This window comes from Oncorhynchus mykiss, chromosome 3, assembly GCF_057628025.1.
Source record: "Oncorhynchus mykiss isolate SJ-2025 chromosome 3, ASM5762802v1, whole genome shotgun sequence".
NCBI classification, from domain to species: Eukaryota; Metazoa; Chordata; class Actinopteri; order Salmoniformes; family Salmonidae; genus Oncorhynchus; species Oncorhynchus mykiss.
Genome location: NC_143024.1, coordinates 93,913,539 through 93,940,173, shown reverse-complemented (window position 1 = coordinate 93,940,173; position 26,635 = coordinate 93,913,539). Strand labels below are relative to the sequence as shown.

General features: G+C 46.9%; 1 protein-coding gene across 1 annotated transcript in view; it reads right to left on the bottom strand.

Moving 5' to 3' along the window:
- Window positions 1-26,635, bottom strand: part of LOC110504940 (receptor-type tyrosine-protein phosphatase-like N) — a 233,826-nt gene that overhangs the window by 200,456 nt on the left and 6,735 nt on the right. Inside the window, exons 2-4 of the mRNA XM_036965260.2 lie at window positions 7,187-7,297; window positions 3,809-3,908; window positions 2,252-3,407 (exon numbers count right to left, since the gene is read on the bottom strand). Coding sequence (XP_036821155.2) covers window positions 2,252-3,407; window positions 3,809-3,908; window positions 7,187-7,297 — 1,367 coding nt within the window. The remainder of the gene's footprint in view (window positions 1-2,251; window positions 3,408-3,808; window positions 3,909-7,186; window positions 7,298-26,635) is intronic.

The window sequence follows — 26,635 nt, the reverse complement described above, 5'->3', positions numbered from 1 at the left end:
CGATACCGCTAAAGTCTGAAGAGCTGTTGCTTGGCGAAGCAGCTAGCCTAGCTGCTAGCTATCAAGCTAGCCACGTTTCCTTTAACAGTTTGAACACAGCCCGCGACGTGGTTAGCCTTTGTATCTGGCACCGTGGATAGTTCCGGGCTTGTAGCTGTTTAAATCCCTGCTGTTTGTTGCCGTTTCCATTGGACCTGTGAGCTGTGCTGGCTGGAATTACGTTGTTTTACCAACATTAGCCTTCGTTGCCATCATCATGCCACCAAAAGTTAAAGATCTTTTAAAATCAACAACACGATGTATACAAGCAATTGTTACAGCAACAGGAAAATAGCTTCAAGTGTTTTGTCCAAATACTGGTGGACTCAACTAACAAAAGAATGGCTGATCTGATTAGAACAGTTTGCAGTTCTCCCCGGGAGAATGTGGATGTCATGATAGAGACAGACTTACAGCAAGATGACAAACTGTAAGTCCATTCGAGATGACATCAGCACTGTCTGTGAATCATTACTACAGATGACTAGGAAAAAAATACTATCTAGACGGACAATCCAGGAGGAACAACGTTTTTGTGGATGTCATACCAGAGTCTCCACCTGGATGGAGACTGAAGAGAAAGTGAGAACAATTATCAGTGAAAAAAAGCTGCAGATGGAACATAGGCAGATTGAGGTGGAGCGCGCTGTAACGAGCCCAGGTGACAGTCTCAGGTTGATAGTGGTGAAGTTCCTAAGGTTCAAGGACAATACGGCTGTTCTGGAGAGAGCCAAGAACTTGAGAGGAACCAGAGGTGGGAAAAAAACGTATGGAAGCTACCAGAAAGCTGCCAGAAAGCTGCCAGAAAGCGTGGTGTCATTGCTTACATCCCCTACGATAAGCTCATTGTCCACCACGGGAGGTTGGGCTCGTGGTAATGGCTGGAGCAGAATAGGTGGATTGGTATCAAATATATCAAACACTTTCCGACTGTTTGATGCCATTCCATTTGCTCCGTTCTGGACATTATTATGAGCCGTCCCCCCTTCAGCAGTCTCCTGTGTTGTCCACCCTCCTTCCAGAAAGCCTGGGAGGAGCCGAGAGAACCCAAGAGAACTCTCCTTGGTTATCGTCACAGCCGTGTATATCTCCCTGCTTCCGGGTCAGCAGCTCCAGTCTACACACACACACACACACACACACACACACACACACACACACACACACACACACGCCTGATTGACTGAATATTAGCTCAACATTGTTTTTAATTGTACTTAGTTTTTTCTCCACGTTATGTCTATCTCTGATAAGCTACATAGGAAAGGGCTAAGAATTGACCATATGTAGCTTTCAAAATAAGGTCAACTTAAGAAACTAAAACAGGAAGCGCTCGTGCTTAGGTCTATCCAACGCTGGTCTGACCAATCGGATTCCACGCTTCAAGATTGCTTCGATCATATGCCAGACCTGTCAGGTGGATGGATTATCTTGGCAAAGGAGAAATGCTCACTAACAGGGATGTACATTTTTTTTTCTTACTAAATAATAATATTTTGGACTGTAGGAAAATTCTGTGATTTCTTAAATTTCAGCTCACGAAACATGGGACCAATAATTTACGTGTTGCGTTTTTTGTTCAGTATAGTTACCAAACTTTAACACACAACATGCAGAAGGATGAGCATGCCCTCCTTAAGTGGGACAGTTCAGTTGGAGTAAAGCCTGATACATTTTTTTGTTCTAAATGTTTGCTTAAGAAATGTGTGAAATGTTCTGTTCAGGTCCAGGCGAAGAGCAGGAAGAATTGAAGGGAGGAATTCATGCCTCGAGTTTATCACCTGTAGAAGGCGGGGCTTCATGTGAGGTACCTCGAGTTTATCACCTGTAGAAGGCGGGGCTTCATGTGAGGTACCTCGAGTTTATCACCTGTAGAAGGCGGGCCTTCATGTGAGGTACCTCGAGTTTATCACCTGTAGAAGGCGGGCCTTCATGTGAGGTACCTCGAGTTTATCACCTGTAGAAGGCGGGCCTTCATGCGAGGTACCTCGAGTTTATCACCTGTAGAAGGCGGGCCTTCATGTGAGGTACGGTGTTCATTGGACTTGTCAGATGTGATTCTATTGTTCTTCAGTAGAGGGTGCTTGCGCGTAAACTCCCAATAGTTGTATTGTACAGAGTTTACCGAAAGTGGACAAATTATCTTTACAATATAAAGTTTGCTGTGTGTCTGAGTGTCTGTGTTAACATGCATGGCTGTAGCCTACAGTACCTGTTGGTAGGTAAAGGGGTCCATGGGAGATGTCTGCATGCGGAGCAGGGACTGGAGATGGTCTACTATCAAGTGGTCCTGGTGGCTGTCAGCCTGACTGGGATATCCTCCCTGATTGGAGGAGCTGCTGGGGTATCCTCCCTGACTGGAGGATCTGCTGGGGTATCCTCCCTGATTGGAGGAGCTGCTGGGGTATCCTCCCTGACTGGAGGATCTGCTGGGGTATCCTCCCTGACTGGAGGATCTGCTGGGGTGTCCTCCCTGACTGGAGGATCTGCTGGGGTATCCTCCCTGATTGGAGGTGCTGCTGGGGTATCCTCCCTGATTGGAGGAGCTGCTGGGGTATCCTCCCTGCTTAGAGGAGCTGCTGGGGTATCCTACCTGACTGGAGGAGCTGCTGGGGTATCCTCCCTGACTGGAGGAGCTGCTGGGGTATCCTCCCTGCTTAGAGGAGCTGCTGGGGTATCCTCCCTGCTTAGAGGAGCTGCTGGGGTATCCTCCTTGCTTAGAGGAGCTGCTGGGGTACCCTCCCTGCTTAGAGGAGCTGCTGGGGTATCCTCCCTGCTTAGAGGAGCTGCTGGGATATCCTCCCTGCTTAGAGGAGCTGCTGGGGTACCCTACCTGCTTAGAGGAGCTGCTGGAGTATTCTCCCTGACTGGAGGAGCTGCTGGGGTATCCTCCCTGACTGGAGGAGCTGCTGGGGTATCCTCCCTGCTTAGAGGAGCTGCTGGGGTAACTTCCCTGCTTAGAGGAGCTGCTGGGGTATCTTCCCTGACTGGAGGAGCTGCTGGGGTATCCTCCCTGACTGGAGGAGCTGCTGAGGTATCCTCCCTGCTTAGAGGAGCTGCTGGGATATCCTCCCTGATTGGAGGAGCTGCTGGGGTATCCTCCCTGATTGGAGGAGCTGCTGGGGTATCCTCCCTGCTTAGAGGAGCTGCTGGGGTATCCTCCCTGCTTAGAGGAGCTGCTGGGGTATCCTCCCTGATTGGAGGAGCTGCTGGGGTATCCTCCCTGATTGAATGAGCTGATGGGGTATCCTCCCTGACTGGAGGAGCTGCTGAGGTATCCTCCCTGACTGGAGGAGCTGCTGGGGTATCCTCCCTGACTGGAGGAGCTGCTGAGGTGTGCTCTCTGATTGGAGGAGCTCTGCTTGGTTCTGGTAGGGAGTACAAGCCAAGGGGGAGAGTTTAGCAGATCAGAGAGAGTCATTCAACAAAGTGCTCAGAATAGGAGTGCTGATATAGGATCAGCTTAGCTTTCTAGGTCATAGTTAATCAAATGTTATACAGACATGGGGGACCTGTTCCTAGTCTGAGACACATTTTGAATACGGGCCCTGAGCATAGTGCTGCTTCCGTCTACTACACAGAGGTGTATAAGACACACAAGACAATGTTGGATAGTCTAGAGAAAAAGCTCACTGGTCTAAATCCACTTTCAGTTCTTGTAAGCATCTTTACATTTACAGCTACACAGAGACAAAATACTGGATAGACCAGCTGGGAGAAGTCCTAGAGGTCAACTTTACATTCTCTCAAATCTATTAGTAAACCTTACTGTGAAAAGGATGAGGCCTTTAGGGACTGTGTGGTGTGAGGAACTCTGCTCAGCTCTTTGGCAACAACGTACTGGGTAATGTCATCCTGCCAGGACAGACCTACAATTGGACAATTGGGTTAAAGAATATTTGCTTAGGTAATTCATATTTTAGGAACATGTTGAATCAATGATGTATTTGAACATGACTCGATTTTTGGTTAAATCAGCTAAAAAGTCATTGTAAAACACAGGGGGCTCTATTTTCTGGTGCTAAGGAGGCGCAAGGGTCAAACGCACGTTAGTTTGCAATTTGGTCAAGTAATACTGGTGCACTGGCATTTTCCTGCCTTAACGCTAAGTTTGGCTATTCAACATAATTTCCCAGCCGTATTAACGCCAGGTTTGGTAATTCAACAACATTTCCCAGCCCGAAATGCAATTCGACATAAGCTCACTTGCGCTGAGGTGGGAAGCTTGGCAGTATATGAGGTGTGTCCTTAAAAACAAGCGTAAAAGTGACAATTTAATGGAGAGCTAATGGGACGTCTTAATACCCACAAAAGAAGCAGCACTTAGCAGTAATACGGTTGACAATGACGTGTATTTAGAGAGCGAAAGCCCAGTGTATTTAGAGAGCGAAAGGCCAGTGTATTTAGAGAGCGAAAGGCCAGTGTATTTAGAGAGCGAAAGCCCAGTGTATTTAGGGAGCGAAAGGCCAGTGTATTTAGAGAGCGAAAGCCAAGTGTATTTAGAGAGCGAAAGGCCAGTGTATTTAGAGAGCGAAAGGCCAGTGTATTTAGAGAGCGAAAGCCCAGTGTATTTAGAGAGCGAAAGCCCAGTGTATTTAGAGAGCGAAAGGCCAGTGTATTTAGAGAGCGAAAGCCCAGCCTTTCCTGCCATGACGCACAGTTCCCATGGAAGAAGAGATGTTTCTTTTTGTGCTGGAGAATTTCCTATTTAGAAACATTAAAAAACAAATGGGGTCCCCCCCATCCCCCATTGAATTAAAAACCAAGCATAGCCTACCCACCCTTTAATCAATGCTGGTTTAGAAGCATTGCATAGGTGCATACTTTTTCTCTGGCCATTAGCCAAGTAGCCTATGAATAACAGGGTTTTAATTAGTCAACTAAGAGTGCTTTGGATCGTTTCCTAATTTAATTAATTAATTTAAAAAGGCAAGTCAGTTAAGGACAAATGACTGCCAATGACTGCCTACCCCGGCCAAACGGCCAATGACTGCCTACCCCGGTCAAACGGCCAATGACTGCCTACCCCGGCCAAACGGCCAATGACTGCCTACCCCGGTCAAACGGCCAATGACTGCCTACCCCGGCCAAACGGCCAATGACTGCCTACCCCGGCCAAACGGCCAATGACTGCCTACCCCGGTCAAACGGCCAATGACTGCCTACCCCGGCCAAACGGCCAATGACTGCCTACCCCGGTCAAACGGCCAATGACTGCCTACCCCGGCCAAACGGCCAATGACTGCCTACCCCGGCCAAACGGCCAATGATTGCCTACCCCGGCCAAATGGCCAATGACTGCCTACCCCGGTCAAATGGCCAATGACTGCCTACCCCGGCCCAACGGCCAATGACTGCCTACCCCGGCCAAACGGCCAATGACTGCCTACCCCGGTCAAACGGCCAATGACTGCCTACCCCGGCCAAACGGCCAATGACTGCCTACCCCGGTCAAACGGCCAATGACTGCCTACCCCGGCCAAACGGCCAATGACTGCCTACCCCGGCCAAACGGCCAATGATTGCCTACCCCGACCAAACGGCCAATGACTGCCTACCCCGGCCAAACGGCCAATGACTGCCTACCCCGGTCAAACGGCCAATGACTGCCTACCCCGGCCAAACGGCCAATGACTGCCTACCCTGGCCAAACGGCCAATGACTGCCTACCCAGGCCAAACGGTCAATGACTGCCTACCCCGGCCAAACGGCCAATGACTGCCTACCCCGGCCAAACCCTCAAAGACACGCTTCAAACTATTCAGTCCTCCTATAATACCATATCTACGGCAATTTGAGAAAAAAATAATAATCTACCTCACACATAGGTACATTTGACAGGAGTCCAGTGTTTTGTACAGATGTGCGAATGTTATGCGTACTCTGGGCAAAGGCTAATATAATGAAGGCTAGTACAGCAATACATTGTTTCTTTTTTATCCTGGCCTTGCAAAGCTGACAAGTATATTTTCATTTAGGAGAAGTGCGACACTTAAAGACAAGTAGTCTAGGTTCGGCTAGGCTCGGTTCGGCTAGGCTCAGCTCGGCTAGGCTAGGCTAGGTTCAGGCCGGCTAGGCTCGGCTAAGATCGGCTAGGCTCGGCTAAGCTCGGCTCGGCTAGGCTCAGCTCAACTCAGCTCGGCTCGCCTAGGCAAGGTTCGAGCCGGTGAGGTTTGGCTACGCTAGGATCGGCTAGGCTCGGCTAGGCTAGGCTAGGTTCGGGCCAGCTAGGCTCGGCTAAGATCGGCTAGGCTCGGCTAAGCTCGGCTCGGCTAGGCTCAGCTCAACTCGGCTAGGCTCAGCTCAGCTAGGCTAGGTTCGGCTAGGTTCGGCTCGGCTAGGCTCAGCTCAACTCAGCTCGGCTCGCCTAGGCAAGGTTCGAGCCGGTGAGGTTTGGCTACGCTAGGATCGGCTAGGCTCGGCTAGGCTAGGCTAGGTTCGGGCCAGCTAGGCTCGGCTAAGATCGGCTAGGCTCGGCTAAGCTCGGCTCGGCTAGGCTCAGCTCAACTCGGCTAGGCTCAGCACAGCTAGGCTAGGATCGGCTAGGTTCGGCTAGGCTAGAATCGGATAGGTTTGGCTAGGCTCGGCCAGGCTAGGTTCGGCTATGCAAAGTTCGGCTACGCTAGATTCGGCAAGGTTTGGCTAGGCTCGGCTAGGCTCATTGAAGCCAATTACAACAATGTTGGCTTTGAGCAAACACTGGATGTTTTTTTTAAACTTTTGCTAACACTTACTGTAGCCTATGCTATTTAATAAACTGTAATATCAATCCACAGTCGACCAGGACGAGAATATTCCGCGCACACAGCCGAATTGGAGTTGATGACAACCCAAAGACCATCAATAACCTACAGAACCGGAGACAAACAAGCAACATTAAGACAATGGATGTGTTGATTGGCTAGTGAGTGGCCAAGGCCTCGTCACACCAACAATTTGTTTATAAATCAAAACCCAGCCCTCTTGCACCACCGCCTGCTATTGGGCCTCATAATTATGTAAATAACACAAATATTTGTGACACACCCCCGGACCTAGAGCTAAGATTTACCTTATTTTTGTTGTTTTGTTGTTGTTGTTGGTTTGTTTAAAATAGAGCCCTTAGATTTCAACCACATGCAGTGGTTGTCTTAGGCTGTTGACTCACCCTGTAGCATGAGCTGCTTGAGGACTTCCTGCATCCTCTTCAAAACAGGAAATGACACCTGGTACTGCACCTGGTCCTGCTTAGAGGTACGGCACTGCCCAAAGAGACCGTCTGTAACACACAGCAGAACACGTCAACACAGTTACTAGACACGCATAGACAGACACAGTGCCCAAAGAGACCGTCTGTAACACACAGCAGAACACATCAACACAGTTACTAGACACACATAGACAGACACAGTGCCCAAAGAGACCGTCTATAACACACAGCAGAACACATCAAAACACAACACACACTGTCTTCAACACACACACACACACACACACACACACACACACACACACACACACACACACACACACACACGGCTTCTCCATCCTGGAGGGGGAAATCCATCATTTCCAGGCCCAGGGACATGTACTAATCTGTGATGACCTAAATGCCAGAACCGGACAAGAACCTGACACCCTCAGCAAACAGGGGGACAAACACCTGCCTGCAGGTGACAGCATTCCCTCCCCCATATGCCCCCCTAGGCACAACTATGACAACATAACCAACAAAAATGGGTCACAACTCCTGCAGCTCTGTCACACGCTGGGTATGTACATAGTCAATGGTAGGCTTCGAGGGGACTCCTATGGTAGGTACACCTATAGCTCATCTCTTGGCAGTAGTACTGTAGACTACTTTATCACTGACGTCTCTCAGAGCGTTCACAGTCAGTCCACTGACAGCCCTATCAGATCACAGCAAAATCTACACATTCTACTTGAATTCAATCCCTTTTAGACAACTTCCTGGACAAAATGTTTCACTGTAATAGTGAAGGTGTAAACTTGGCAGTAGAGAACCTAAACAGTATATTTGACATTATATCCGTCCGTTAAAACCGCAGAGAGCATCATGAAGAACAAGGAACACACCAGGCAGGTCCGAGATACTGTTGTGAAGAAGTTTAAAGCCGGATTTGGATACAAAAAGATTTCCCAAGCTTTAAACATCCCAAGGAGCACTGTGCAAGCGATAATATTGAAATGGAAGGAGTATCAGACCACTGCAAATCTACCAAGACCTGGCCGTCCCTCTAAACTTTCAGCTCATACAAGGAGAAGACTGATAAGAGATGCAGCCAAGAGGCCCATGATCACTCTGGATGAACTGCAGAGATCTACAGCTGAGGTGGGAGACTCTGTCCATAGGACAACAATCAGTTGTATATTGCACAAATCTGGCCTTTATGGAAGAGTGGCAAGGAGAAAGCCATTTCTTAAAGATATCCATAAAAAGTGTTGTTTAAAGTTTGCCACAAGCCACCTGGGAGACACACCAAACATGTGGAAGAAGGTGCTCTGGTCAGATGAAACCAAAATTGAACTTTTTGGCAACAATGCAAAACGTTATGTTTGGCGTAAAAGCAACACAGCTCATCACCCTGAACACACCATCCCCACTGTCAAACATGGTGGTGGCAGCATCATGGTTTGGGCCTGCTTTTCTTCAGCAGGGACAGGGAAGATGGTTAAAATTGATGGGAAGATGGATGGAGCCAAATACAGGACCATTCTGGAAGAAAACCTGATGGAGTCTGCAAAAGTCCTGAGACTGGGACGGAGATTTGTCTTCCATCAAGACAATGATCCAAAACATAAAGCAAAATCTACAATGGAATGGTTCAAAAATAAACATATCTAGGTGTTAGAATGGCCAAGTCAAAGTCCAGACCTGAATCCAATCGAGAATCTGTGGAAAGAACTGAAAACTGCTGTTCACAAATGCTCTACATCCAACCTCACTGAGCTCGAGCTGTTTTGCAAGGAGGAATGGGAAAAAATGTCAGTCTCTCGATGTGCAAAACTGATAGAGACATACCCCAAGCGACTTACAGCTGTAATCGCAGCAAAAGGTGGCGCTACAAAGTATTAACTTAGGGGGGCTGAATAATTTTGCACGGCCAATTTTTCAGTTTTTGATTTGTTAAAAAAGCTTGAAATATCCAATAAATGTCGTTCCACTTCATGATTGTGTCCCACTTGTTGTTGATTCTTTACAAAAAAATACAGTTTTATATCTTTATGTTTGAAGCCTGAAATTTGGCAAAAGGTCGCAAAGTTCAAGGGGGCCGAATACTTTCGCAAGGCACTGTATCTGTGGTTTCCCCGCAAACTGGGCTACTTGGAAACTATGTCGGAGGTGGAAATCTATTGGTCGGAGGGTTGCAGGTGGAAATGTATTGGTCGGAGGGTTGCAAGTGGAAATGTATTGGTCGAGGGTTGCAAGTGGAAATGTATTGGTCGAGGGTTGCAGGTGGAAATGTATTGGTCGGAGGGTTGCAGGTTGAAATGTATTGGTCGAGGGTTGCAGGTGGAAATGTATTGGTCGGAGGGTTGCAGGTGGAAATGTATTGGTCGGAGGGTTGCAGGTGAAAATGTATTGGTCGGAGGGTTGCAGATGGAAATGTATTGGTCGGAGGGTTGCAGGTGAAAATGTATTGGTCGGAGGGTTGCAGGTGGAAATGTATTGGTCGGAGGGTTGCAGGTGGAAATGTATTGGTCGGAGGGTTGCAGGATGAAATGTATTGGTCGGAGGGTTGCAGGTGGAAATGTATTGGTTGAGGGTTGCAGGTGGAAATGTATTGGTCGGAGGGTTGCAGGTGGAAATGTATTGGTCGGAGGGTTGCAGGTAGAAATGTATTGGTCGGAGGGTTGCAGGTGAAAATGTATTGGTCGAGGGTTGCAGGTTGAAATGTATTGGTCAGAGGGTTGCAGGTGAAAATGTATTGGTCGAGGGTTGCAGGTGGAAATGTATTGGTCGGAGGGTTGCAGGTGGAATGTATTGGTCGAGGGTTGCAGGTGGAAATGTATTTGTCGAGGGTTGCAGGTGGAAATGTATTGGTCGGAGGGTTGCAGGTTGAAATGTATTGGTCGGAGGGTTGCAGGTGGAAATGTATTGGTCGAGGGTTGCAGGTGGAAATGTATTGGTCGGAGGGTTGCAGGTGGAAATGTAATGGTCGAGGGTTGCAGGTGGAAATGTATTGGTCGGAGGGTTGCAGGTGGCAATGTATTGGTCGAGGGTTGCAGGTGGAAATGTATTGGTCGGAGGGTTGCAGGTGGCAATGTATTGGTCGAGGGTTGCAGGTGGAAATGTATTGGTCGATGGATGCAGGTGATAGTGTATTGGTCGGAGGGTTGCAGGTGGAAATGTATTGGTCGGAGGGTTGCAGGTGGACATGTATTGATCGAGGGTTGCAGGTGGAAATGTATACATACTATGTACAGACTCAGTGAGCAGAGCCTTGCTATTGAAAGAGGCCACCGTAGGCAGACATGGCTCTCAAGAGAAGACTATGGCTATGTGCACACTGCCCACATAATGAGGTGGAAACTGAGCTGGCACTTCCTAACCTCTTGCAAAAACTATGACCATATTCGAGACACATATTAATAAATAACGTGCGACAAAGTACAGGAAAACGACTTCACGCGCTCTAGAGCACTTTAGATACATTTGCTAAGAGGTTGTTTAAACTGCATTCTAATGTCGACTTTTTGCTTATCGAAAACCGTATCAAGCGAAGGGTTTTCGGCATAATCAGTGGAAATTTGAAATGGAAGTGATGGTACTCCTTTGCCTTGTTATAGGCTATTTATTAAATCTGTGTTCCTGCTCCAGGTAGGCTAACAGTAACAGTCAGATTAAGCTACAGGTAAAATTTTTAAAAAAAAACAACACTGGCTGTTGTTGACAAACATCGGCCTATTCAGTTCATAACTATATTATTACTATTTGATTCAGGGATTGAAACGACGACCCGCATCTTCAGTAGCCTATTCCAGAGGCCTATTCAGTTCATAACTATATTATTAATAGTTGATTCAGGGATTGAAACGACGACCCGCATCTTCAGTAGCCTATTCCAGCAGGGGGCGAAAGAAGCACTTCTTATCTCGAAATCGCCTCGCTGTTCATACGAAATAAAATCAATTTGAATAAAATGCTAAAAGGGTTTATTTTCCATGACATCTTGCCTCGGTTATTGTCGGCTATTTGAAATAAGATGTAGGCCTATCATGGTCTATAGGTTACCTACATCTAGCAAACCAAACCATGGCAAAATGTAAAGACAATCATAAACCCAGATTTTAGTCAGTAGACCTAGACTATGGCTATAAGTATATATTACCTTGACTAACCCGTACCCCTGCAGATTGACTCAGTACCGGTAGACCCTGTATATAACTTCATTATTGTTATTTTATTGTGTAACTGTTTTTTACTTTATTTTTTTTAGTAAATATTTTCTTAACTTCTATTATCTTAAAAGTGCCATCGTGGTATTGTGAACACATCGTGGTATTGTAAACACATAGTGGTATTGTAAACACATCGTTGTATTGTAAACACATCGTGGTCGTGGTATTGTAAACACATCGTGGTATTGTAAACACATTGTGGTATTGTAAACACATCGTGGTATTGTAAACACATAGTGGTATTGTAAACACATCGTGGTATTGTAAACACATCGTGGTCGTGGTATTGTAAACACATCGTGGTATTGTAAACACATTGTGGTATTGTAAACACATTGTGGTCGTGGTATTGTAAACACATCGTGGTATTGTAAACACATCGTGGTCGTGGTATTGTAAACACATCGTGGTATTGTAAACACATCGTGGTATTGTAAACACATCGTTGTATTGTAAACACATCGTGGCCGGGGAGGTGAGAGCGGAAAAGGAGGAGGTGAGAGAGGGAGGGAGAGAGAGAGAAAGAGAGAGGAAGGAGGAGATGAGAGAGGGAGAGGAAGGAGGAAATGAGAGAGAGGAAGGAGGAGATGAGAGAGGGAGGGAGAGAGAGGAAGGAGGAGGTGAAAGCAGGGAAGGAGGAGATGAGCGAGAGGAAAGAGGAGGAGAGAGCGGGGAAGGAGGAGATGAGCGCGGGGAAGGAGGAGGAGAGACAGAGAGTGAGAGGAAGGAGGAGATGAGAGAGAAGAAGGCAGCGATGAGAGAGAGTGGAAGGAGGGGATGAGAGAGGGAGAGAAAGAGAGTGGAAGGAGGAGATGAGGGAGGGAGAGAGAGGAAGGAGGAGATGAGAGTGAGGCAGAGAGGAAGGAGGAGATGAGAGAGAGGGAGAGGAAGGAGGAGATGAGAGACGGAGAGAGAGAGGAAGGAGAAGATGAGAGAGGGAGAGAGAGAGAGGAAGGAGGAGATGAGAGAGAGGAAGGAGGAGATGAGAGAGGGAGAGAGAGAGGAAGGAGGAGATGAGAGAGGGAGAGAGAGAGAGGAAGGAGGAGAGAGAGAGGGATGAGAAAGGGATAGTGAGTGTGTACGTATGTGTGGAGGAGTAGTGTGTAAGCACTAGTGATTCATCCTCTTTCTGAGGAGCAGAGAGATAAAGAGAGAGAGAGATAAAGAGAGAGAGGAAAGCGAGAGAGAAGGAGAGAGAGAGAGGCAAGCGAGAGAGAAGGAGAGCGAGAGAGAGACTGTGGGGGCGTTGACCCAGCTGCCTAGCTGCTATCAGCCTGATGATTTCACCGTTGCCAGGGAGACGATATGTAGTGTTGAAGAGGAGCTTTGATGAGGCTGAGGAGAGGAGAGGAGAGGGAGGGAGGGAGGGAATCACGGAGGAGAGGGAGGAGAGGGAATGACGGAAGAGAGGGAGTGACGGAGGAGAGGGAGGGAGGGAATTATGGAGGAGAGGGAGGGAGGGAATTATGGAGGAGAGGGAGGAGAAGGAATGACGGAGGAGAGGCAGTGATGGAGGAGAGGGAATTATGGAGGAAAGGGAGGGAGAGAATTATGGAGGAGAGGGAGGGAGGGAATTACAGAGGAGAGGGAGGAGAGGGAATGACGGAGGAGAGGGAGGGAGGGAATTACGGAGGAGAGGGAGGAGAGGGAATTACGGAGGAGAGGGAGTGATGGAGGAGAGGGAGGGAGGGAATGACGAGGGAGGGAGGGAGTGATGGAGGAGAGGGAGGGAGGGAATGACGGATGAGAGGGAGTGACGGAGGAGAGGGAGGGAGGGAATGACGGAGGAGAGGGAGTGACGGCAGGAGAGGGAGGGAGGGAATGACGGAGGAGAGGGAGTGACGGAGGAGAGGGAGGGAGGGAATGACGAGGGAGGGAGGGAGTGATGGAGGAGAGGGAGGGAGGGAATGACGGAGGAGAGGGAGGGAGGGAATGACGGAGGGAGGGAGGGAATGACGGAGGAGAGGGAGGGAGTGAGGGAGGAGAGGGAAGGAATGAGGGAGGAGGTGACAGAAGAGAGCGAGGAGGGAGATGTTTGCCTGTGTGTGTCTACCCCTCCCTAATACACTACAACAATAAACACAAACACACACGCACACACACATAAACACACTCATCACCATAATATGGCATACACAGTAACACACAGGGTACCCGGTGCAAATTCAAATGGAATGTTGCTCAATTTTAATGCTGAATGCAGCTCGCTAAGGTTGTGTGTCTGTGGAACCTAGATAGCTAAGGTTGTGTGTCTGTGGTACCTAGATAGCTAAGGTTGTGTGTCTGTGGAACCTAGATAGCTAAGGTTGTGTGTCTGTGGTACCCAGATAGCTAAGGTTGTGTGTCTGTGGTACCTAGATAGCTAAGGTTGTGTGTCTGTGGTACCTAGATAGCTAAGGTTATGTGTCTGTGGTACCTAGATAGCTAAGGTTGTGTGTCTGTGGTACCTAGCTAGCTAAGGTTGTGTGTCTGTGGTACCTAGCTAGCTAGCTAAAGGTGTGTGTCTGTGGTACTTAGCTAGCTAAGGTTATGTGTCTGTGGTACCTAGCTAGCTAAGGTTATGTGTCTGTGGTACCTAGATAGCTAAAGTTATGTGTCTGTGGTACCTAGATAGCTAAGGTTGTGTGTCTGTGGTACCTAGCTAGCTAGCTAAAGGTGTGTGTCTGTGGTACTTAGCTAGCTAAGGTTATGTGTCTGTGGTACCTAGATAGCTAAGGTTATGTGTCTGTGGTACCTAGCTAGCTAGCTAAGGTGATGTGACTGTGGTATCTAGCTAGCTAAAGGTATGTGTCTGTGTTAGCTAGATAGCTATGGTTTTGTGTCTGTGTTACCTAGATAGCTAAGGTTATGTGTCTGTGGTACCTAGATAGCTAAGGTTATGTGTCTGTGGTACCTAGATAGCTAAGGTTATGTGTCTGTGGTGCCTAGATAGCTAAGGTTATGTGTCTGTGTTACCTAGTTAGCTAAGGTTATGTGTCTGTGTTACCTAGATAGCTAGCTAAGGTTATGTGTCTGTGGTGCCTAGATAGCTAAGGTTATGTGTCTGTGTTACCTAGTTAGCTAAGGTTATGTGTCTGTGTTAACTAGATAGCTACGGTTATGTGTCTGTGGTACCTAGCTAGCTAAGGTTATGTGTCTGTGGTACCTAGCTAGCTAAAGTTATGTGTCTGTGTTACCTAGCTAGCTAAGGTTATGTGTCTGTGTTACCTAGATAGCTAAGGTTATGTGTCTGTGTTACCTAGATAGCTAAAGTTATGTGTCTGTGTTACCTAGATAGCTAAGGTTATGTGTCTGTGGTACCTAGCTAGCTAGCTAAGGTTATGTGACTGTGGTATCTAGCTAGCTAAAGGTATGTGTCTGTGTTACCTAGATAGCTATGGTTTTGTGTCTGTGTTACCTAGATAGCTAAGGTTATGTGTCTGTGGTACCTAGATAGCTAAGGTTATGTATCTGTGGTACCTAGATAGCTAAGGTTATGTGTCTGTGGTGCCTAGATAGCTAAGGTTATGTGTCTGTGTTACCTAGTTAGCTAAGGTTATGTGTCTGTGTTACCTAGATAGCTAGCTAAGGTTATGTGTCTGTGGTGCCTAGATAGCTAAGGTTATGTGTCTGTGTTACCTAGTTAGCTAAGGTTATGTGTCTGTGTTACCTAGATAGCTACGGTTATGTGTCTGTGGTACCTAGCTAGCTAAGGTTATGTGTCTGTGGTACCTAGCTAGCTAAAGTTATGTGTCTGTGGTACCTAGATAGCTAAGGTTGTGTGTCTGTGTTACCTAGATAGCTAAGGTTATGTGTCTGTGGTACCTAGATAGCTAAGGTTATGTGTCTGTGTTACCTAGATAGCTAAGGTTATGTGTCTGTGGTACCTAGCTAGCTAAGGTTATTTGTCTGTGTCTGTGGTACCTAGCTAGCTAAGGTTATGTGTCTGTGTCTGTGGTACCTAGCTAGCTAAGGTTTTGTGTATGTGATTGTTGTACCTAGCTAGCTAAGGTTATGTGTCTGTGTCTGTGGTGCCTAGATAGCTAAGGTTATGTGTCTGTGTCGGTGGTATCTAGGTAGCTAAATAGCTACTATGCATCAATGAATAAGTCTGCACCAATACATCATACATATCATACACCCACGCATCATAACACTGATGAAAATCCATTACACTCAGTCAAAAGCTACGCAGCTGCTGTGAGGATTGGACAAATAAACCAACAGCTACGTAGCTGCTGTGAGGGTAGGACAACTAAACCAACTAAACCAACAGCTACGTAGCTGCTGTGAGGTTTGGACAAATAAACCAACAGCTACATAGCTGCTGTGAGGATAGGACAAATAAACCAACAGCTACGTAGCTGCTGTGAGGATAGGACAAACAAACCAACAGCTACGTAGCTGCTGTGAGGATAGTACAAATAAACCAACAGCTACGTAGCCGCTGTGAGGATAGGACAAATAAACCAACAGCTACGTAGCTGCTGTGAGGATAGGACAAATAAACCAACAGCTACGTAGCTGCTGTGAGGATAGGACAAATAAACCAACAGCTACGTAGCTGCTGTGAGGATAGGACAAATAAACCAACTAAACCAACAGCTACGTAGCTGCTGTGAGGATAGTACAAATAAACCAACAGCTACGTAGCCGCTGTGAGGATAGGACAAATAAACCAACTAAACCAACAGCTACGTAGCTGCTGTGAGGATAGTACAAATAAACCAACAGCTACGTAGCCGCTGTGAGGATAGGACAAATAAACCAACAGCTACGTAGCTGCTGTGAGGATAGGACAAATAAACCAACAGCTACGTAGCCGCTGTGAGGATAGGACAAATAAACCAACAGCTACGTAGCTGCTGTGAGGATAGGACAAATAAACCAACAGCTACGTAGCTGCTGTGAGGATAGGACAAATAAACCAACAGCTACGTAGCCGCTGTGAGGATAGGACAAATAAACCAACAGCTACGTAGCCGCTGTGAGGATAGGACAAATAAACCAACAGCTAGGTAGCTGCTGTGAGGATAGGACAAATAAACCAACAGCTACATAGCTGCTGTGAGGATAGGACAAATAAACCAACAGCTACGTAGCTGCTGTGAGGATAGGACAAATAAACCAACAGCTACGTAGCTGCTGTGAGGATAGGACAAATAAACCAACAGCTACGTAGCCGCTGTGAGGATAGGACAAATAAACCAACAGCTACGTAGCTGCTGTGAGGGTAGGACAAATAAACCAACTAAACCAACAGCTACGTAGCTGCTGTGAGGTTTGGACAAATAAACCAACAGCTACATAGCTGCTGTGAGGATAGGACAAACAAACCAACTAAACCAACAGCTACGTAGCTGCTGTGAGGTTTGGACAAATAAACCAACAGCTACGTAGCTGCTGTGAGGATAGGACAAATAAACCAACAGCTACGTAGCTGCTGTGAGGATAGTACAAATAAACCAACAGCTACGTAGCCGCTGTGAGGATAGGACAAATAAACCAACAGCTACGTAGCTGCTGTGAGGATAGGACAAATAAACCAACAGCTACGTAGCTGCTGTGAGGATAGGACAAATAAACCAACAGCTACGTAGCTGCTGTGAGGATAGGACAAATAAACCAACAGCTACGTAGCCGCTGTGAGGATAGGACAAATAAACCAACAGCTATGTAGCCGCTGTGAGGATAGGACAAATAAACCAACTAAACCAACAGCTACGTAGCTGCTGTGAGGATAGTACAAATAAACCAACAGCTACGTAGCCGCTGTGAGGATAGGACAAATAAACCAACAGCTACGTAGCTGCTGTGAGGATAGGACAAATAAACCAACAGCTACGTAGCCGCTGTGAGGATAGGACAAATAAACCAACAGCTACGTAGCTGCTGTGAGGATAGGACAAATAAACCAACAGCTACGTAGCTGCTGTGAGGATAGGACAAATAAACCAACAGCTACGTAGCCGCTGTGAGGATAGGACAAATAAACCAACAGCTACGTAGCCGCTGTGAGGATAGGACAAATAAACCAACAGCTAGGTAGCTGCTGTGAGGATAGGACAAATAAACCAACAGCTACATAGCTGCTGTGAGGATAGGACAAATAAACCAACAGCTACGTAGCTGCTGTGAGGATAGGACAAATAAACCAACAGCTACGTAGCTGCTGTGAGGATAGGACAAATAAACCAACAGCTACGTAGCCGCTGTGAGGATAGGACAAATAAACCAACAGCTACGTAGCTGCTGTGAGGATAGGACACTGGGAAATGGCGCTGTACAACTGTCGGCTTCACACCAACTGCTATTTTGTGGTGTTTCTTTGGGAGATAATATTCCCGCCATCATTTCCTAAAACAGCGATCAAGAATCTCGATTTGGGGGAAGATTTCTACTTCAACGAGGCAGCTTCTCTGGATGTCATGTGATCCATGATCTGCCAGATCAGAGGCAGTAGGGATGACTTGGACTGTTTTCCTGTCAAAATGTAACAAGTACTTTTTGGGTGTCAGGGAAAATGTCTAGAGTAAAAAGTACATTATTTTCTTCAGAAATGTAGTGAAGTAAAAATACAATTTGTCATAAATATAAATAGAATATAAATAAATATAAATAGTAAAGTAAAGTACAGATACACCCCCAAAAACAACTTAAAAGTAGTATTTTTATACCACTGTGTAAAGCTGACCACAGACCAGGTGTAACAGTATAACTTTAGACCGTCCCCTCGCCCATGCCCGGGCGCGAACCAGGGACCCTCCTGCACACATCAACAACTGACACCCACGAAGCATCATTACCCATCGCTCCACAAAAGCCGCAGCCCTTGCAGAGCAAGGGGAACAACTACTTCAAGGTCTCAGAGCAAGTGATGTCACCGATTGAAACGCTATTTAGCGCGCACCACCGCTAACTAAGCTAGCCGTTTCACATCCGTTACACAGGGCCCTATCCCCGGGAGTCGAAAGAGGAAGTGTCATGATTAGACTACGTCGGCAAGCATCTAGACCTCCATTGTCTTGTCAGCGAACGTGCAATTTACTAGAGAAGAAATATATCAACAGGAACAGAATAACTGTAATGTCCTAATGTTTCTCATAGCTGAATAACATTTAATATTTTAGCAGACACTCTTATCCAGAACAATCTAGAAGAAAAATAAATGCACACCTATTTAGGTAAGGTGCTGGCTAGCGGAGTAGAAAACGTGAAAATAAAGGAGAGCCGCACACTCTAGGAGCTCAGATGCAAAAATGTAATATCCAACGTTTCGACAGCCAAGCTGTCTTCATCAGGGTATCCAGAGTGACTTGAATAGTTTTTTCTTACTGGTCCCCCATGGGAATCGAACCTACAACCCTAGCGAACCTACAACCCTAGTGCTGCACGCGCCATGCCCTACCAACTGAGTTACACGGGAACAACATGGGATAATATACACCTCTCTCTCTCAAATGTTTTAAAGAAGTCTCAAGTTTTTTGCTCGTCTGAGTTAGAATACCTCATGAATAAGCTGCAGATCATACTATTTGCCGAGAGAGCTTTCATCTATAATTTTCGTAGCTGTCTATTTATCACCCCAAACCGATGCTGTCATTAAGACTGCACTCAACGAGCTGTATAAGGCCATAAGTAAAGAAGAAAATGCTCATCCAGAAGCAGCGCTCCTAGTGGCCGGGGACTTTAATGCAGGAAAACTAAAATCAGTTTTACCTCTTTGTTTGTGTCCAGTGACATACCAGACGAGCTAAATGCCTTCTAGGATCGTTTTGAGGAAAGCAACCATGCAACCATGCTGAACCATGCATGAGAGCACCAGCAAGTTCTGGACGACTGTGTGATCTCGCTCTCCGTAGTGATGTAAGTAGGACCTTGAAACAGGTTAAAATTCGCAAAGCCACAGGGCCAGACAGATTACGAGGACATGTATTAAAAGCATGCGCTGACCAGCTGGCAAGTGTCTCTCTGACCCAGTCTGTAATATCTACATGTTTCAAGCAGACCACCATAGTCTATTTGACAAACGTAAAGACTAAGCTCCGGACCATGAGATTGAACACCTGCAACTGGATCCTGGACTTCCTGACGGGCCGCCCCCAGGTGGTAAGGGTAGGCAACAACACATCCGCCATACTGAGCCTCAACACGGGTACCCCCTCTGGGGTGAGTGCTTAGTCCCATTCCTGTACGTTTTGGGTTTATGGAAACTGTAGTAAACGCTTACATGCCCCAGGGAGATACAGAAAGTGTTTGAGGAACAGGAGATACAGGAAGACGGTGATTGGGGAGATAGGAGATACCTCTAGGAGATACCTCTAGGAGATACAGGAAGTGGGTGATTCGGGAGATAGGAGATATATCTAGGAGATACAGGAAGAGGGTGATTGGGGAGAGGAGATACCTCTAGGAGATATCTCTAGGAGATACAGGAAGTGGGGTGATTCGGGAGATAGGAGATACCTCTAGGAGATATCTCTAGGAGATACAGGAAGAGGGTGATTGGGAAGATAGGAGATACTTCTAGGAGAAAAAGGAAGAGGGTGATTGAGGAGATAGGATATACCTCTAGGATATATCTCTAGGAGATACAGGAAGAGGGTGATTGGGGAGATAGGAGATACCTCTAGGAGATACCTCTAGGAGATATCTCTAGGAGATACAGGAAGAGGGTGATTGGGAAGATAGGAGATACCTCTAGGAGATATCTCTAGGAGATACAGGAAGAGGGTGATTGGGGAGATAGGAGATACCTCTAGGAGATATCTCTAGGAGATACAGGAAGAGGGTGATTGGGAAGATAGGAGATACCTCTAGGAGATACAGGAAGAGGGTGATTGGGGAGATAGGAGATACCTCTAGGAGAGACAGGAAGAGGGTGATTGAGGAGATAGGATATACCTATAGGAGATATCTCTAGGAGATACAGGAAGAGGGTGATTGGGGAGATAGGAGATACCTCTAGGAGATATCTCTAGGAGATACAGGAAGAGGGTGATTGGGGAGATAGGAGATACCTCTAGGAGATACAGGAAGAGGGTGATTGGGGAGATAGGAGATATCTCTAGGAGATACAGGAAGAGGGTGATTGGGGAGATGGGAGATATCTCTAGGAAATACAGGAAGAGGGTGATTGGGGTTGTTCGGGGGACCAGGATCAGGACCAGGACCCCCCCCCCCCCCACACACACACACACACGCAAACACTTGTGTCCCTGGAAGGGTTGCGTCACCTGAGTGGGTTGATTCACTGATGTGGTCATCCTGTCTGGGTTGGCGCCCCCCCACCCCCCTTGGGTTGTGCCGTGGTGGAGATCGTTGTGGGCTATACTCAGCCTTGTCTCAGGATGGTAAGTTGGTGGTTGAAGATATCCCTCTAGTGGTGTGGGGGCTGTGCTTTGGCAAAGTGGGTGGGGTTATATCCTTCCTGTTTGGCCCTGTCCGGGGGTGTCCTCCGATGGGGCCACAGTGTCTCCTGACCCTTCCTGTCTCAGCCTCCAGTATTTGTGCTGCAGTAGTTTATGTGTCGGGGGGCTAGGGTCAGTTTGTTATATCTGGAGTACTTCTCCTGTCCTATTCGGTGTCCTGTGTGAATCTAAGTGTGCGTTCTCTAATTCTCTCCTTCTCTCTTTCTTTCTCTCTCTCGGAGGACCTGAGCCCTAGGACCATGCCTCAGGACTACCTGACATGATGACTCCTTGCTGTCCCCAGTCCACCTGGCCGTGCTGCTGCTCCAGTTTCAACTGTTCTGCCTTATCATTATTCGACCATGCTGGTCATTTATGAACATTTGAACATCTTGGCCATGTTCTGTTATAATCTCCACCCGGCACAGCCAGAAGAGGACTGGCCACCCCACATAGCCTGGTTCCTCTCTAGGTTTCTTCCTAGGTTTTGGCCTTTCTAGGGAGTTTTTCCTAGCCACCGTGCTTCTACACCTGCATTGCTTGCTGTTTGGGGTTTTAGGCTGGCTTTCTGTACAGCACTTTGAGATATCAGCTGATGTAAGAAGGGCTATAGAAATAAATGTGATTTGATTTGATTTGAATTGTGGAGACCCGTTAAGTGCTCAGTAGCTCCTACACACACACACACACACACACACACAGACACACAAACACATACAGACACACACACACAGACACACAGACACACAGACACACAGACAGACAGACAGACAGACAGACAGACAGACAGACAGACAGACAGACAGACAGACAGACAGACAGACAGACAGACCGACAGACAGACAGACAGACAAACAGAGGATACTCACCATCAGAGCAGAACTGCTCCCTGGAGCACAGCCTTGTCTCAAACACACAACCTGAGAGTGGGAGAGAGAGAAGGAGAGAGAGAGGGAGAGAGAGAGGGAGAGAGAGAGGGAGAGGGGAGAGAGATGGAGGAGAGAGAATGAGAAAGGGTGAAAGAGAGGGAGAGAGAGAGGGGAGAGGGGTGGAGAGAAAGGGGGAGAGAGAGGGGGTGGAGAGAGAGATATGGGGAGAGGGAGAGGGAGAGATGGACGAGAGAGAGAGAGGGGGAGAGATGGAGGAGAGAGAGGGAGAGATGGAGGAGAGACAGAGGGAGAGAGATGTGTGAGAGAGCGGGTGAGAGAGATATGGTGAGAGAGAGAGATTAACAGCAGCTCTGTTAAAAGCATTAATTGATTGGAAACTGTTACAGTAACTTCTAAAGAGTCTAGGTTATACCTGCTACCTGCTACCTGCTACCTGCTACCTCTTACCTACTACCTACTACCTGCTACCTGCTACCTACTACCTTCTACCTGCTTCCTGCTACCTACTACCTGCTACCTGCTACCTTCTACCTGCTACCTCTTACCTACTACCTACTACTTTCTACCTGCTCCCTGCTACCTACTACCTTCTACCTGCTTCCTGCTACCTACTACCTGCTACCTGCTACCTGCTACCTTCTACCTGCTTCCTGCTACCTACTACCTGCTACCTGCTACCTTCTACCTGCTACCTCTTACCTACTACCTACTACATACTACCTGCTACCTGCTACCTACTACCTTCTACCTGCTTCCTCTTACCTACTACCTACTACTTTCTACCTGCTACCTGCTACCTGCTACCTGCTACCTGCTACCTGCTACATACTACCTGCTACCTGCTACCTACTACCTGCTACCTGCTACCTTCTACCTGCTACCTCTTACCTACTACCTACTACTTTCTACCTGCTACCTGCTACCTGCTACATACTACCTGCTACCTGCTACCTACTACCTTCTACCTGCTTCCTGCTACCTACTACCTACTAACTTCTACCTGCTACCTGCTACCTTCTACCTGCTACCAGCTACCTTCTACCTGCTACCTCTTACCTACTACCTACTACTTTCTACCTGCTACCTGCTACCTGCTACCTACTACCTACTACCTTCTACCTGATACCTGCTACCTACTACCTACTACCTTCTACCTGATACCTACTACCTTCTACCTCCTACCTCTTACCTACTACCTGCTACCTACTACTTACTACTTTCTACCTGCTACCTGCTACTTATTACCTTCTACCTCCTACCTACTACCTGCTACCTGCTACCTTCTACCTGCTACCTTCTACCTGCTACCTCTTACCTACTACCTGCTACCTTCTACCTGCTACCTTCTACCTGCTACCCGCTACCCGCTACCCTTTACCCACTACCCTCTACCCGCTACCCGCAACCTGCTACCTGCTCTACTAATGTTAGCTGTAAGGGCGTCACACACTCATCAAGCATCAGCTATAAGTAATCTCAGCAACCCAGAACCAAAACGCTGTGCCAGATACTCGATAGATTTATATTACGTACTTCTGTCCACAAGAGATTAGCTATCAGAGGAACAAACCCAACGAACACACAAGTCTGATCACAGATAGATGCACACTGTACAGACATACTATCACATGTGACATAACAGCAAACAGCATGAGGTTCCTGTACCATATATTCACTCTGTCTCGCACTGTGGAAGAGAATGAGAATACAGTGGGGCAAAAAAGTATTTAGTCAGCCACCAATTGTGCAAGTTCTCCTACTTAAAAAGATGAGAGAGGCCTGTAATTTTCATCATAGGTACACTTCAACTATGACAGACAAAATTAGAGAAAAAAATACAGAAAATCACATTGTAGGATTTTTAATTAATTTATTTGCAAATTATAACAAAGCCATCACCAACAGAGAGATGAACCTGGAGAAGAGTCCCCTAAGCAAGCTGGTCCTGAGGCTCTGTTCACAAACACAAACAGACCCCACATAGCCCCAGGACAGCAGCACAATTAGACTCAACCAAATCATGAGAAAACAAAAAGATAATTACTTGACACATTGGAAAGAATTAACAAAAAAACAGAGGAAACTAGAATGCTATTTGGCACTACACAGAGAGTACACAGCAGTAGAATACCTGACCACTGTGACTTACCCAAAATTAAGGAAAGATTTGACTATGTACAGACTCAGTGAGCATAGCCTCGCTATTGAGAAAGGCCGCCGTAGGCAGACCTGGCTCTCAAGAGAAGACAGGCTATGTGCACATTGCCCACAAAATGAGGTGGAAACTGAGCTGCACTTCCTAACCTCCTGTCCAACATATGACCATATTAGAGAGACATATTTCCCTCAGATTACACAGACCCACAAAGAATTCGAAAAAACAAATCCAATTTTGATAAACTCCCATATCTACTGGGTGAAATACCACACTGTTCCATCACAGCAGCAATATTTGTGACCTGTTGCCACAAGAAAAGGGCAAGCAGTGAAGAACAAACACCATTGTAAATACAACCCATATTTATGCTAATTTATTATCCCTTGTGTACTTTAACTATTTGCACATCGTTACAACACTGTATATAGACATGGGTAGAGTATGGAGGAAGTATGGGTAGAGTATGGAGGAAGTATGGGTAGAGTATGGAGGAAGTATGGGTAGAGTATGGGGGAAGTATGGGTAGAGTATGGAGGAAGTATGGGTAGAGTACGGAGGAAGTATGGGTAGAGTATGGAGGAAGTATGGGTAGAGTATGGAGGAAGTATGGGTAGAGTACGGAGGAAGTATGGGTAGAGTATGGAGGAAGTATGGGTAGAGTATGGAGGAAGTATGGGTAGAGTATGGAGGAAGTATGGGCAGAGTATGGAGGAAGTATGGGTAGAGTACGGAGGAAGTATGGGTAGAGTATGGAGGAAGTATGGGTAGAGTATGGAGGAAGTATGGGTAGAGTATGGAGGAAGTATGGGTAGAGTATGGAGGAAGTATGGGTAGAGTATGGAGGAAGTATGGGTAGAGTACGGAGGAAGTATGGGTAGAGTATGGAGGAAGTATGGGTAGAGTATGGAGGGAGTATGGGTAGAGTACAGAGGAAGTATGGGTAGAGTATGGAGGAAGTATGGGTAGAGTACGGAGGAAGTATGGGTAGAGTATGGACGGAGTATGGGTGGAGTATGGAGGAAGTATGGGTAGAGTATGGAGGAAGTATGGGTAGAGTACGGAGGAAGTATGGGTAGAGTATGGAGGAAGTATGGGTAGAGTATGGAGGAAGTATGGGTAGAGTATGGAGGAAGTATGGGTAGAGTATGGAGGAAGTATGGGTAGAGTCCGGAGGAAGTATGGGTAGAGTACGGAGGAAGTATGGGTAGAGTATGGAGGAAGTATGGGTAGAGTACGGAGGAAGTATGGGTAGAGTATGGAGGAAGTATGGGTAGAGTATGGAGGAAGTATGGGTAGAGTACGGAGGAAGTATGGGTAGAGTATGGAGGAAGTATGGGTAGAGTATGGAGGAAGTATGGGTAGAGTACGGAGGAAGTATGGGTAGAGTATGGAGGAAGTATGGGTAGAGTATGGAGGAAGTATGGGTGGAGTATGGAGGCCCAGATCTAGTGTGTGTGTGTGTGTGTGTGTGTGTGTGTGTGTGTGTGTGTGTGTGTGTGTGTGTGTGTGTGTGTGTGTGTGTGTGTGTGTGTGTGTGTGTGTGTGTGTGTGTGTGTGTGTGCTTGCAGGGCTGGTCAGTCAGAGTCTACTGCCAGCAGAACACAGAAGGACAAATTGATGAAGAATTGGGGCTATAAAACATAACTCAGAGTAAAGTCTGAACTGGCCTAGAAGGAGGTGGGGTGAGGTGGGGCTCAGAGTAAAGTCTGAACTGGCCTAGATGGAGGTGGGGCTCAGAGTAAAGACTGAACTGGCCTTGATGGAGGTGGGGCTCAGAGTAAAGTCTGAACTGGCCTAGAAGGAGGTGGGGTGAGGTGGGGCTCAGAGTAATGTCTGAACTGGTCTAGAAGGAGGTGGGGCTCAGAGTAATGTCTGAACTTGCCTAGATGGAGGTGGGGTGAGGTGGGGCTCAGAGTAAAGTCTGAACTGGTCTAGAAGGAGGTGGTGCTCAGAGTAAAGTCTGAACTGGTCTAGAAGGAGGTGGGGTCCAGAGTAAAGTCTGAACTGGCCTAGATGGAGGTGGGGTGAGGTGGGGCTCAGAGTAAAGTCTGAACTAGGTTACTGTTATTCCTGTCCTTCTCTCTCTGGGGCAACAAAAGGAAGGACAGTGTGGGGCAGGAACAATGCAGCGATAGTTCTGTTCTGCCATTTCTGCCTGGATACCATGTCCTTTCTACAGTAGCAGCTGAGGACACGGTCATATGACATTCTTGTTGTTGAATGGATACCATGCCTGGATACCATGTCCTTTCTACAGTAGCAGCTGAGGACACGGTCATATGACATTCTTGTTGTTGAATGGATACCATGCCTGGATACCATGTCCTTTCTACAGTAGCAGCTGGGGACACGGTCATATGACATTCTTGTTGTTGAGTGCTTGGTCTGGTTTCAGGTGTCAAATGTAATGAGGAATATAACATAGCACAAAGCTGGTCAATAAAACATCAGTAACTGACAATAGTGAACTGTGGTGATTGATTATGGACTGAAACCAGTGGAGAATACGGATAATGCTTTCACAGACCTCAGTATTGATTATGGACTGAAACCAGTGGAGAATAGGGATAATGCTTTCACAGACCTCAGTATTGATTATGGACTGAAACCAGTGGAGAATACGGATAATGCTTTCACAGACCTCAGTATTGATTATGGACTGAAACCAGTGGAGAATAGGGATAATGCTTTCACAGAACTCAGTATTGATTATAGACTGAAACCAGTGGAGAATAGGGATAATGCTATCACAGAAC